At 35.5% G+C, this 12,134-nt stretch overlaps 1 protein-coding gene across 13 annotated transcripts in view; it reads left to right on the forward strand.

Annotated features, from left to right (window-relative positions):
* Positions 1–12,134, forward strand: part of TRDN (triadin) — a 390,017-nt gene that overhangs the window by 84,811 nt on the left and 293,072 nt on the right. For all 13 annotated transcript variants that reach the window (XR_009354661.1, XR_009354662.1, XM_059177681.1 and 10 more), the window contains exon 5: positions 10,108–10,167. Coding sequence is in view for 11 of the 13 variants with exons in the window: in XM_059177681.1 (XP_059033664.1) it covers positions 10,108–10,167 (60 nt within the window). In the remaining 2 variants the exon portion in view is untranslated. The remainder of the gene's footprint in view (positions 1–10,107; positions 10,168–12,134) is intronic.

Raw genomic sequence — 12,134 nt, forward strand, 5'->3', positions numbered from 1 at the left:
GGGTCCAAAATTGATTTCAGTCCGACTTAATAGAAAGGATACTTCAACAGTTCAAGTGACTGAAAGATGCAAGAGTAAAACTGGCTTCAGGGTTGGCTGGAAAGGGTTTTTTGCTATTGTTGTTGTTGTTTAAGATTTTATTTATTTATTTGACAAAGAGAGAGAGAGAGATCACAAGTAGGCAGAGCAGCGGGCAGAGAGAGGGCGGGAAACAGGCTCCCTGCTGAGCAGGCTCGATCCTAGGACCCTGAGATCATGACCTGAGCTGAAGGCAGAGGCTTAACCCATCGAGCCACCCAGGCGCCCCATGGATACAGGTTTTTTAATAACATGATTTGTACATCTTCTCTCTTTGCTCCTGACCCTGCTTTCCTTCATCTGCGTAATTCTCAGGCAGACTTTCCTCTCCTATTGGCAATTATGATGGCCAGAAGCGTCAGGCCCAAGGTATTTTACTTCAGCAACTCAGGAGAGGAGGCTGTGCTTTTCCTCAACGATTTCAGCCAAAACAATGTAGTTGACTCATTGATTTGTGTCGAGTAACACACCCTTCTTAGAACCAGTCAGCTGGCCAGAGACCTGCAGCAGGCTCTTTGTCAAGATCTAGGGAATAGACCCACCCTTGGGAGTAAAGAGTGGGGTTGGCATCCCCCAAACTCTTGATACTGAGATGGGAAAAGGATTGGTTGCTGAAACTAGAGGAGATAGGCAGTTACAAGAATGAATTCTAGCAGGTGAGCTACAGATGTCTTTTTAATTTGGAACCCCAGATACCTTCCCACTTCAGATTTTCCCAGCCAGAATCTCCAGAGGTCAGTCCTTAAGCAGTTGTATTTTCAAAACCTCCTCCATGTATTCCTAACTCTCAACCCGGGTGAGAACCATTGCAACCCAAATGATTAATTCTATAAATGAGTGATTTTATGCACGGTGACACCAGGAAGGGAGAGAGTCAAAGATAAGTGGATAATTGCACTTATTATTTATACATAGTGACTGCTCTTCTATATAAATTTACCATTAAAAAAATACCAAACCATGAATAATAAAATGCAAACCAGATTAATATCACTGTCACATTGCCCTAGACTATTGGAATAACTATTGACAATTGATGCTCATCTGCTGAACACATCAACATTTTAAACGTAATTGAGATAGACTTGAAGAAATATGATGAGAAGATATTTGCATTGGTTCCCCTTCTGCAGTTAACCTGCTATGGTTAAGTCACTTAACCCCAGTGGCTATCAGAACTCACATCCATAAAGGAAAGAGGCTGGATTTTACTGATGTCCAGGTTCTTTCTAGCTATAATATTTTGATTAAATTGTGATGTCATATATTAATACTTTTACCAAGAATTTTGTCTGGACTACAGCTTACAGCTCAAAGTATGCTCTAAGGAAGCAGCATCAGCATCATCTGGGAGTGATTTAGGAATGCAGAAGCAGGCTTCATCCAGACCAAATGAATCAAAACCTGCATTTTAGGACGATCCCCAGGCAATTCATTTACACATTAAAATTTGAGAAATGTTGGTCTAGACAGTGGTTCCTACTTCTGACTGTGGTTCTGAAATCACCTGAGAGCTTATTTAAATTGGATACCCCGAAAAGTTTCCTCACCACAAGAGACTAATTGATTAAGTTTGGACTGTTGCTCAGGAATACATTTTAATATCTCCCCAGATGGCTCTGATGTACAGCCACATTGATTTTGTCTAGTATATCATCAAATATGAAACACATATTCAAACACAGCCCAAAACACCATCCAAATCCATAAAGTCCACCACTGATTATCTTATAAAAGCTATTGTTTGTTATCATATCATTTCCACCTCATCCTGGGTTATGAACACATGGGGAAAAGTATCTCATTTTATAAATGGAGAAAATACAATTCAAAGAAGATAAATGGATTAATCTAAGATTGCTAAGTTAGTGACAAAAATGAGGTTGGACAGGTATCATCATATTTTTTTGAAATTTTTTTGTAGAGGTCAAGACTATCTGGTATTGCTACTGCTATTTTTCTTGATGAGGTTGAGCTTATTTTACAAAACTCTACCACATAATCAAATCTAACAAAATTAAGGTCCAAACATCTTTATGTTTATGGGATTCGACATCCCCGAAGGACACTCTTCTTGATTATTTGTCTATCACTATATCTGAAGTGTATGCCAACTTAATCACAAACACTAGGTAGCTTTGAGGGAAAGAAAATATTCCTCTTTATGGTCTTCATTAATGGTCAGTAGTGTGCTTTCCTCAAAATTTTATAACTAGAATAGAAAACTTATCAGAAAAATCATAGTAAATACAAATACCTACACATCATTTAGAATATTTCTCTAAAATATTGAGAATTTAATACAATATTTTCCTGTAACAATCATTATTTAGCCACTAAATAGATAACTAAATAGCCACTAAATAGATAACTAGACTTGCTTGTTTATTCATCATAATTAGACTTTTATGTCCTAATCACAGCTGATAAAATCTTACAAATCGAGATTCTATGTTCAAACGAATGATTTGAATTTTCAATATTAAAATAAGAAAAATTGTAAAAAGGCATTTCATATTGTCTACTGCTTTGATATATAGAGAGAAAATACAATGATAAAAAGCATTCACTGAAATCCACAACACATAATAATTTAATAAACTTGGTTGTTAAATTAAAGAATCAGGATGGTTGCCTTGGTGACAGAGATTATCTTTTTAACTTCTTGAGTCTGTCATTTTAAAATCTTGAATTGATAATATTTTAAATTTGTTAACAATGTCTTATGTTAATCAAGAAAAATTGTATGCTTTAAATTGGCCATGTTAATCCTAAGTGAAATTATAAATTAATTATTCAACAATAAGCTTTGTTATAAGTAGATAAAAACTATTTATCATAAGTAAAATACATGCAACATACAAAGTAACTCAGAAAGACTTCACTAAAAAATAAGGTCATTCTTAGGAATCATTTAGCACAATCTCTTTTACTATGTCCTATTGATTACTGCTGTTAGTGACCCTCCCATTTTTTTTTTTTTTTTTTTTTTTTTGGTTAGTACTTGGATGGGAGACCCTCCCATTTTTAAGTGCCATGGCCTATCTTGCCAAATTGTATTTGAAAGTTGATCTTGGAGTCTTGAGGAAATCTGTTGATCTATGATCACCACTGGAACTGTAGGAGACAAAGAGTTAAGATGATTATATATTGATAAAATTAAACAGTCTAAAGATGAAGATGGAGAATCAAGTCAATAAATGAATCTCCACTTCTAATTTGGAGAAGTTTTAAAGATTTTTGTCCATTTAATAATTATGTATTCCTATGGGAAAACAGAATACACTGTGAGAACCAGAGAATTCTCCCTTACACCCAAAAGTTCCATTTTAAGCTACCAAAAGGATCACTAAAATCTATATTTATCTTCTTAGGTGTCCAGCATAAATATGTATAACAGATGCCAAAATTACAGAATTAATCCTTCTGTAAATGTATGTGGGAGATATTATTAAGAACCTCATTTTGAAGAAATGAAAGGTGTATAGCTAGTAAGTGAAGGAATTGGATTTCAGTTGTGTTGATGGATTCCAGCATCGATTATCTTAAATACTAAGCTGTATTTTAATACATGTCAGAGATAACTATATTTTTGTATAGTTCTGTTAACAAATTATCTATGTCTAATTCTCCTAACAAAATGCATATTTTAATTTTATTAGAATAGCATAGATTTATGACATCTCTCATAATGATAATTGTTATAATAATCATTTAATGATCATTGCAATGCAGAAATAATGAAAAATTTACATATAACTAATTTTCACTTATTTTCAGCAACATATTTAATTATTATATCTACACTTCTTGTTTCCCAGAACTTCACATGTCTTCAGAGACATTGGCCTCTAACCTCATTGCTTATTTGGTTTTGGACTTTAGAAAAACAGCCTAGTGAGGAGGGTATAATTATTGTTATCTTCGCTGAATTACAAAGCATAAAATCCAAAGTTGAAATTTTCCGAGTTCTTTAAATGAAAGAAAATTTGAAAGGCATTTAAAGCCTAGTGTGATCAAGTTTTCTAATGACTTCAAATGGTTTTAGTTTTAGAGTGGAAGATGAATAAACGTAAGAATCTAAAAAAGGAGACATTAATTTTTTTTCTGCATCTCATCTTCATTCGTACTTCCTTGTACATCTGGAGAAAAGCAGTAGAGGAAAATCAGGAGTAGTGAAAAAGTTTGGAATATGCTTGCCACGTACTGTGGAAATAACTTGCCCATTCTGTAAATCTTTTAGTGCCCTTACCGCATTTCCAACACAGTAAACATGCTTGACTCTTCTTAGGCAAGGTAACCAATTAACTCAGTAGAAAAAGGAATTTCCTTTTGCCTCCTGACACATTGAGATAGTTGTCACTCTTTCTCCATGATATTTTCCCATCTCTAATTCTCGAAATTCAAATATAAACTTGTATCCTTAAGGGCCTGTGGGCGTCCTCACACCAGGATCAAGATTCTTTGACCTCTGTGCCTTCTAAGTTTAAGGTTTACCAGTTAACAAAATGGCTTGTGATTTCAACTGGCATCTGGTGCTGAGACTTATTATGTCTTCAGATCCACTGGACTCTAATCTAATTGCAGTGCACATACATTTGGAGGTAAATGGTGCCTGCTTTGACCTTCTTTGTCCCTTGTATCCAGGACTTGTGCAGGTTTAAGTGAACTGTTCTTAGAGAGTGTCATGTTGTTAAATGCAATTTAATGCAAGTATACATTTTTGTCCTATTACCAAAAAATGGAGTTATTTGCCAGTCTATGGAAAATATTAAACACACTAATTTAAATATAATACAGGAAATTTTATTTTTCTTGGAAGTTTGTTGAAAACCATAGGCCAATAAAACTCGAGTGACTTGAATCTTTTAGTGACTTGAATCTTTTAAAATTTAATTTTATATTCTTATACAAATGGTTCTTAGCTGGAAAGAGCAGTTGAGAGGAACAAATCAAACATCATCTGCTTATGAGAAAAATATCCTTCTGAAGTCTAAATTGATAGCACATTGTTACTCAGTTGGACAGGAGCCCGAATGGTTATCATTTCCTGGCTTAAGTGTAAGCAGACAGAAGTGGCTCCTGTGCTCAGACTTCACTGGATACTTCAGGAATCTGATGGCCATAGGCAATAACGCTAGTCATAGAATCCAATCCCCAAAGAAAATGCGACGTTGCAATAAAATATGCAGAAAGAGATTGAATTTATCCTTAAGTTTGAATCACAAGAAATAGATTTCTTTTGTCTTCTCTCAGCAGAGAAATGCAGGTATGTGTATGCCTTTACAAGATTAGCTGTATAATCTACGCTTGCTGCTATAGAAATACTAATGGTCTTCAAGGGATCGTCAGTTAAAAGATTAGTTGATGATGTTCCCATTAAAATATGTCTGTGTAAGTCATCATATTTCACTATGGGTTGTAAAGATTTTATTTTGTATGTGTGCATGTGTGTTTATTTTAATCCATGACCCCTACTGCCCCTTGCGAGAAATATAAGAAGATCTGCCAAAAGCAATGAGGCTGTCCTTTGTATGACGCTGAAGTACAGAATCAGGGAAATAAAATATTAGGACCTTATTCTTAAGATTGTTCTGAGTTACAGAATTGTGTTGTGTCAGTTCCCTCGAGTAAAAAACAAATACTCAGAAATACATTGCCATTTTTACAGTCTAATTCTTTATTTTTATTTTTTCTTAAGAAAAACTTATTGTGAAGTATAGCCAACATGTTGAGATTCACCTTCCTCTGTTGAGTTACCTCCCTCCCAACAGTTTTGAAAATGGTGGAGGCAATGCATATCCCGCACCCCGCCTTTTCATGAGTGCTGTTCTTGATTCCAATCTTGTTAAGATTTGTCTTTTGGACTCCTGCTCATTTCAATTCTGGTCACAATTTAGAGCTCTTCCCTTCTGATAAGAGCTAGAGCAGGGCTCCTGGGTGGCTCTGTTAGTTAAGTGTCTGCCTTTGGCTCAAGTCATGATCTCAGGGTCCTGGGATGAACATCCACATTGGCCTCCCCACTCCACGGGGAACCTGCTTTTCCCTCTCTCTCTCCCTCTGCCTCTGTCTGCCACTCCCACTGGTTGTGCTTTTTCTCTCTCTGTCAAATAAATAAATAAATAAATAAATTTTTAAAAAAAGAAAAAAGAAAAAGAAATAAATAAAGAGCTAGAGCTAAAGGGTGCCCAGGTGGCTCCTCCTGTGCTCCTTATGTCTGTTCTCTGGTCTGCAAACTTCCTTGCAGGAAACACAGCCATTGATCAACATGGGTTGTGTAGTACCACAAACCACTACTCCATCCAGTGAATTTCTCAAGAAGTTAGGCTAGGAAGCTCTGACAGGATTACCAAACCAGGATGGTTTTTCACACCTGAACTTGCAGAAAGGCCTACCTGTAGGAGCTGTAGAACCTCTGCTTTGCTCTTCTGAGTGGCCAACAAATGTCTGCAGAACACACACAGACACATACACACACATACGCCTACCTCTAAAGGAAAGATATTATTCTAAATGACGATTTCAAAGCCTTCTTGTCTCGCAAGGAATATAGCATATAATGTAAGCTTTTAATTTAGAAAACTTCATCCCATTTCTGTATTTGAATCAACCCTTACGAGGAGTACGAAATTATCCCTTAAAGGTTACTCTCTTGGCATATCCAAAGATTCTCTAAATCTCTGGCGTGTTACTTGCTTTATTGCCTTGAGTTATACAAGGCACCAATCTTCTCCACAGCCTCTGTTGTTCTGAATAGAACGGAGGAAGTAAGACAGGGAAATTTTGAATTCGCTTTTTCACTTGTGAAAGATTTAACCCCGTGGATGACCTAAGGTTTTAAAAAGGTCATCTGCCCACTCCTAGGACTAAACCAGCACTAATAGTAATATAATGTGTCCACATATGAAACTTAAAGTTTCCAAGTAGCCACACATTTAAAATGTAAAAAGAGTAATATGAAATTAATTTTAATCCTGTGTCTTATTTAACCTAATCAGGTCTCAGTGCCAGAAAAAGAGTACCAGTAGAAGATGATGCAGATATATTTGTGTATTAAGAAATTCATTACAAGGAATTGACCTATGTGATTGTGGGGACTGGCTGAGCAAGTCAGAACATGCAGGACAGCAGTCAGGCAGGGAGAACCACAGGCAAACTTGAGTCCATGGGCAGGGATGAAAGCTTTCATCCCCAGACAGTTTCTTTCCTCTCTCTGGGAAACCTCATGATCCAGAATCATCTGCTTATTTAAAGTCTATGGATTAGGGATTTTAATTATTTCTGTAAAATACCTTCACAGCAAATCCTAGATCAGTGTTCATTTGAATGACTTGGGACGGTAATCTAACCAAGTAGTCACACAAATAAAATGATCACACTAAATATGTCTAAAATCATATCATTCTAATATGTTACTAATGTAAAATCATTAATGACATATTTTACATTCTTTTTTATACTAAATCTTCATAATCCAGTATATACTTAGACTTACGGCACATCTCAATTCGGACGAGCTGCATATCATGTCCTTAATATGCACGTAAATCCTGCGGCTACTGCCTAGGGCAGTATAGGTCTAGCTAGTGAAGGGGATTAGGCTGGTTATCTCATATTCTTATACAGTTCTACAGATACAGATTCTTTTTTTTTTTTTTTAAGATTTTATTTATTTACTTGATAGAGATCACAAGCAGGCAGAGAGGCAGGCGGAGGGGGGCGTGGGGAAGCAGGCTCCAAGCTGAGCAGAGAGCACGATGCGGGGTTTGCTCCCAGGACCCTGAGATCATGACCTGAGCTGAAGGCAGATGCTTTAACCCACTGAGCCATCCAGGAGCCCCCAGATATAAATCCTGTGTGTGTGTGTGTGTGTGTGTGTGTGTTAAACAAGGCTTATGTTGGCTTTATTGTCTATAGCCTATAAGATACAACTTTACAGTGCCTTTGCAAATAGAGCATGTTTCTTTAAAAACACATCAAAATTTTCTTTACATATACCACTATATGATAATTTACAGTGCAATACTATTCGTTTCATAATTTCAGGAGTACTCTAAAAACCAAGAGCACAGGATAAGCAAGAGAAATACTGTTGTGAGCCAACTGAGCATTTTCCTGGGGGCTCATTTTTGCCATACAAGGGGCATTTGGTGATGTCTAAAGACACTTCTCATAGTCATGACTAGAGGAGGAGCTACGTGCATTTAACAAGTAGAGGCCAGGGACACTGCTAAGTACTAGAGCTTGCACAGAACAGCCCACCTTACCCCCAAATAATGACTCACGCAACTCAGAAAGGTTTGATATTACCATCAGATATCTGGAACACATACAAAAACACACACATGGAGCAGAATCTGGAAACCTATGGAGAAGAGAACCTAGATGTCCATCAACAGATGAATGGATCAAGAAGAAGTGGTATATATACACAATGGAATACTATGCAGCCATCAAAAGAAATGAAATCTTGCCATTTGCGACAACATGGATGGAACTAGAGCGTATCATGCTTAGCGAAATAAGTGAAGCGAAGAAAGACAACTATCATATGATCTTCCTGATATGAGGAAGTGGTGATGCAACATGGGGGCTTAAGGGGGTAGGAGAGGAATCAATGAAACAAGATGGGAATGGGAGGGAGACAAACCATAAGTGACTCTTAATATCACAAAACAAACTGAGGGTTGCTGGGGGGAGGGGGATCGGGAGAAGGGGGGTGGGATTATGGACATTGGGGAGGGCATGTGATTTGGTGAGTGCTGTGAAGTGTGTAAACCTGGTGATTCACAGACCTGTATCCCTGGGGATAAAAATATATGTTTATAAAAAATAAAAAATAAAAAATTAAAAAAAAAATGACAAGAGAAGCCAAGGAATGGATTCCTCTAGGTTTTGAAGATCTTTCTTTGAAACTTGGAGAAATTTTATCAGAGATTAGGATAAGTATCTTAACTCTTTTGTATCTCTATTGCCATATGAAAGTCAGGGATGGGATAAGGATGCAGGAGTGCGCTGTAAATGGTGTGATGAGGGATTCATGGGGCAGGCAAGGAGGCAGTTTTCACAGTCATGTTTACCTTCTTAGCAGGGGAAAGTCACTGTCTTTTCCGAAGGTACTTAGGAATTTCCAATGGGTGGTCTTGATTTTAGACTTCTGGAAAAATTACAAAAATGCAAATTCATATTTACAAATGGAAAATTTAAAATGTGTACAGTGATTAGCACCATCTCAAATCATCTGTGAAATAAAGTTGTGATAAATAAATAAGTAAAATTCATTAGCATTTTTCTAAGAAAAACCACGCTATTAAGATTAAGTCACTTTTCAGAGGTAGTAATCATATTTGTAAACTCTAATATCTAATTTAGGTCTATCCAAATTAACTGCAAATTCACAATTAACTTCATTTTCCAAGCTTTGGCAATGTATGTATACTGAAGCTAGCAGCAAATTAAGTATATTTGTTAAAACCTGATATTTAGAAAAAAAATGTAACAACTGACTTATTCCATGAAATGTGTCATATCTGCATGCAGTAATTATTGGTTAAATGCAATGCCAAATTCTGATTATAAACATAGCTTAGAGTCAATACTTCTGAGATGTATTTCCTATTAGGTAGTTACAGTTCATTTCACAAATTCTTAATTTAATATGTAAAAATGAAATCTTCCTCAATCTAAATGACATTCTTACTAAGGATTCTTAATTGTATTGAGAGTAATTGAAATTAAACATAATTATAGTTTGTGATCAATTTTAGCACTGGAAATGGTGACAACATATCCCCATTTATGTAAGTTTTTAGGCTTTTTCAAATAACACTGATTTTGAGGTAAATCCAGCTTTTTCCTTATTTCAATAAATGAGTGATTTATTTAGCAATATGTTACGATGACTTTTTTGATTTAGGAAAAATTTAGACTCCCTGGTAGAATTTTAAAGTTTAGATCATAGCAATAGTTTACATTTTGTACATTGTCAAGTAGAGTTTTTTTAAATTATAAATTCTGTATTTTTCCTAGAAATACACAAAGATAAGACTGAAAAGCAGGAGAAACCTGAAAGGAAAATACTAACTAAAGGTAACTGTTTAATTTTGTGTTTATTCTTATTTTTATTTAGAATATATATTTTGTATACTGACATGAGAGAAAGGAAAACTTTCATGTGGAGTGTTCCCTTGTTTTAACATTTTTGAGCATGTTTAAATGAGCACCTTTACTTCTCAGGTAATTCCAGGTATAAATATATAAGTAATATTTAATTGTTGTACTCAAAGTGACTTCAAAATCTATGACAATGTTTAAATTATTTTCAACAGATTTTTCCTTCTAAGATAGTACTGCAAATATAATTGTTGATTTACTAGTAAATACTTTTCTTCTTTGAATATGTTATTGTAATAAGCCAGAGTTCATTTTTTTTAACCTTAAATTTTTTATGCCATGCAGTACCTTGAAAATCATTGGAACAGAAATACAGTCATTATATTGCCTCCCTACAGACTGCTACGGCCCCACAGTTTTCGTATATAGCCTCAAGGGGTACATGGACAGTGACAACATGATGATTAATATTCCTTTCAACTCAACTGAATCCAGTAACTGCAATCTTGCATTAGAGGCATATTAATAATGGCCAGCATTGTCTTGCTCATTTTATAAGCATCTCTTTTCTAGGAGTGGCCCTTGTAGTCATAAAACTTTAAAGAAACGTACAGGAATAAGACTGATGATTCACAGACCTGTACCCCGAAACAAATAATTCATTATATGTTAATAAAAAAGAAGAAAGAAACATATAGGAAGCAAGAGATTTCAAAGGGATATATTTCTAAATAATTCTCAGGATTCCCCAAATGATCAGCCTCGCATGCTTTTTAAGCGAGTCAGGGCAAAAATTAAATTCTCATAATTCTATGTCACACAACTATCTGTTCTGGACAGAATTTGAAATAATTTTTTTCTGGATAGAAATAGAATCTTGTCTAATACTTATTATGCCAAAGCTCACTAATGTAAAATCACCTGCAATGAAAACCAAAGTTGCAAATAGTTTTCAAATAACAGAAGTTCTACTTAACCCTAAATTATACCAATATGTGAATATATTAAAATGCCATTTTAATACTTGATGTAATTCCTTTTTGTGAAGAGTTTAAATAATTCTTCAGATATTATGTTTTTAATCCTAATGTTCAAGTTTATGCCAGATTGATCAGCCAATCCTTACACAATCAGGGACAGTGAAACGCACTCAGTTGAAACCATTTATATTTGTACTTAGAGAACTAATGTCTTCTTACTGTTCCCTTCCCTTTTTTTGGCCCCCAATTCCTTTGGTCAGGGAAATTGGACACAGCTCTTGGGTATGGATTAACTAAGCTGGCCATGACTGAACTGGCTATGTGTTTCAATCTGCTGGAGGTTAAATAGAAACTCAACTGGTTCCACATGGTTGGAGTCTCTGCTGTTTTATCTTGTACACTGTACTATTAATTTAATAGCAGTGCTTCTGAAGTGGATATGGTGATGCAGATGGCACCATTTGCATTTTGGACCTGGCTCTATTAGAATCCTGCTGTTAAAGACTTTGAGCAGTGGGCTGTAGAGTGGGCTTATTAAACTAGTGAGTCTTGCATAATTAAAACAGTGAATTTGGCTGGAGTTTCAAATAAATTTCTCAAAGCCTGGGTTAGAGATTAGTACCTGAATATATTCCCCAAATAGACCAAATATATTTTGGAAAGTGAATATTTCACAAGAAAGAGAAACCGGAGCTTCAACTGTTCAAGACTTAAACAAGCTTTAGAAGTACTTTCTTCTTTCTCTATTTTTAATGTGTCAATACGAATGAAAGGGTCCATTTTACTGCTTGGTTTCCTCATCCAGGTGGAATAAATGCCTGCTTTTATATCCAGGTGGTTCAGTGAAAATAAATGTGGTTTTATAACCATTCACATATGTAGATGAATATGTTTTCTATATGCTACATTTCATATCAGTCATGGTTATATATGATTGGATATTTAGGAATTTAAATTCTTATC

This window comes from Mustela lutreola, chromosome 6, assembly GCF_030435805.1.
Source record: "Mustela lutreola isolate mMusLut2 chromosome 6, mMusLut2.pri, whole genome shotgun sequence".
NCBI classification, from domain to species: Eukaryota; Metazoa; Chordata; class Mammalia; order Carnivora; family Mustelidae; genus Mustela; species Mustela lutreola.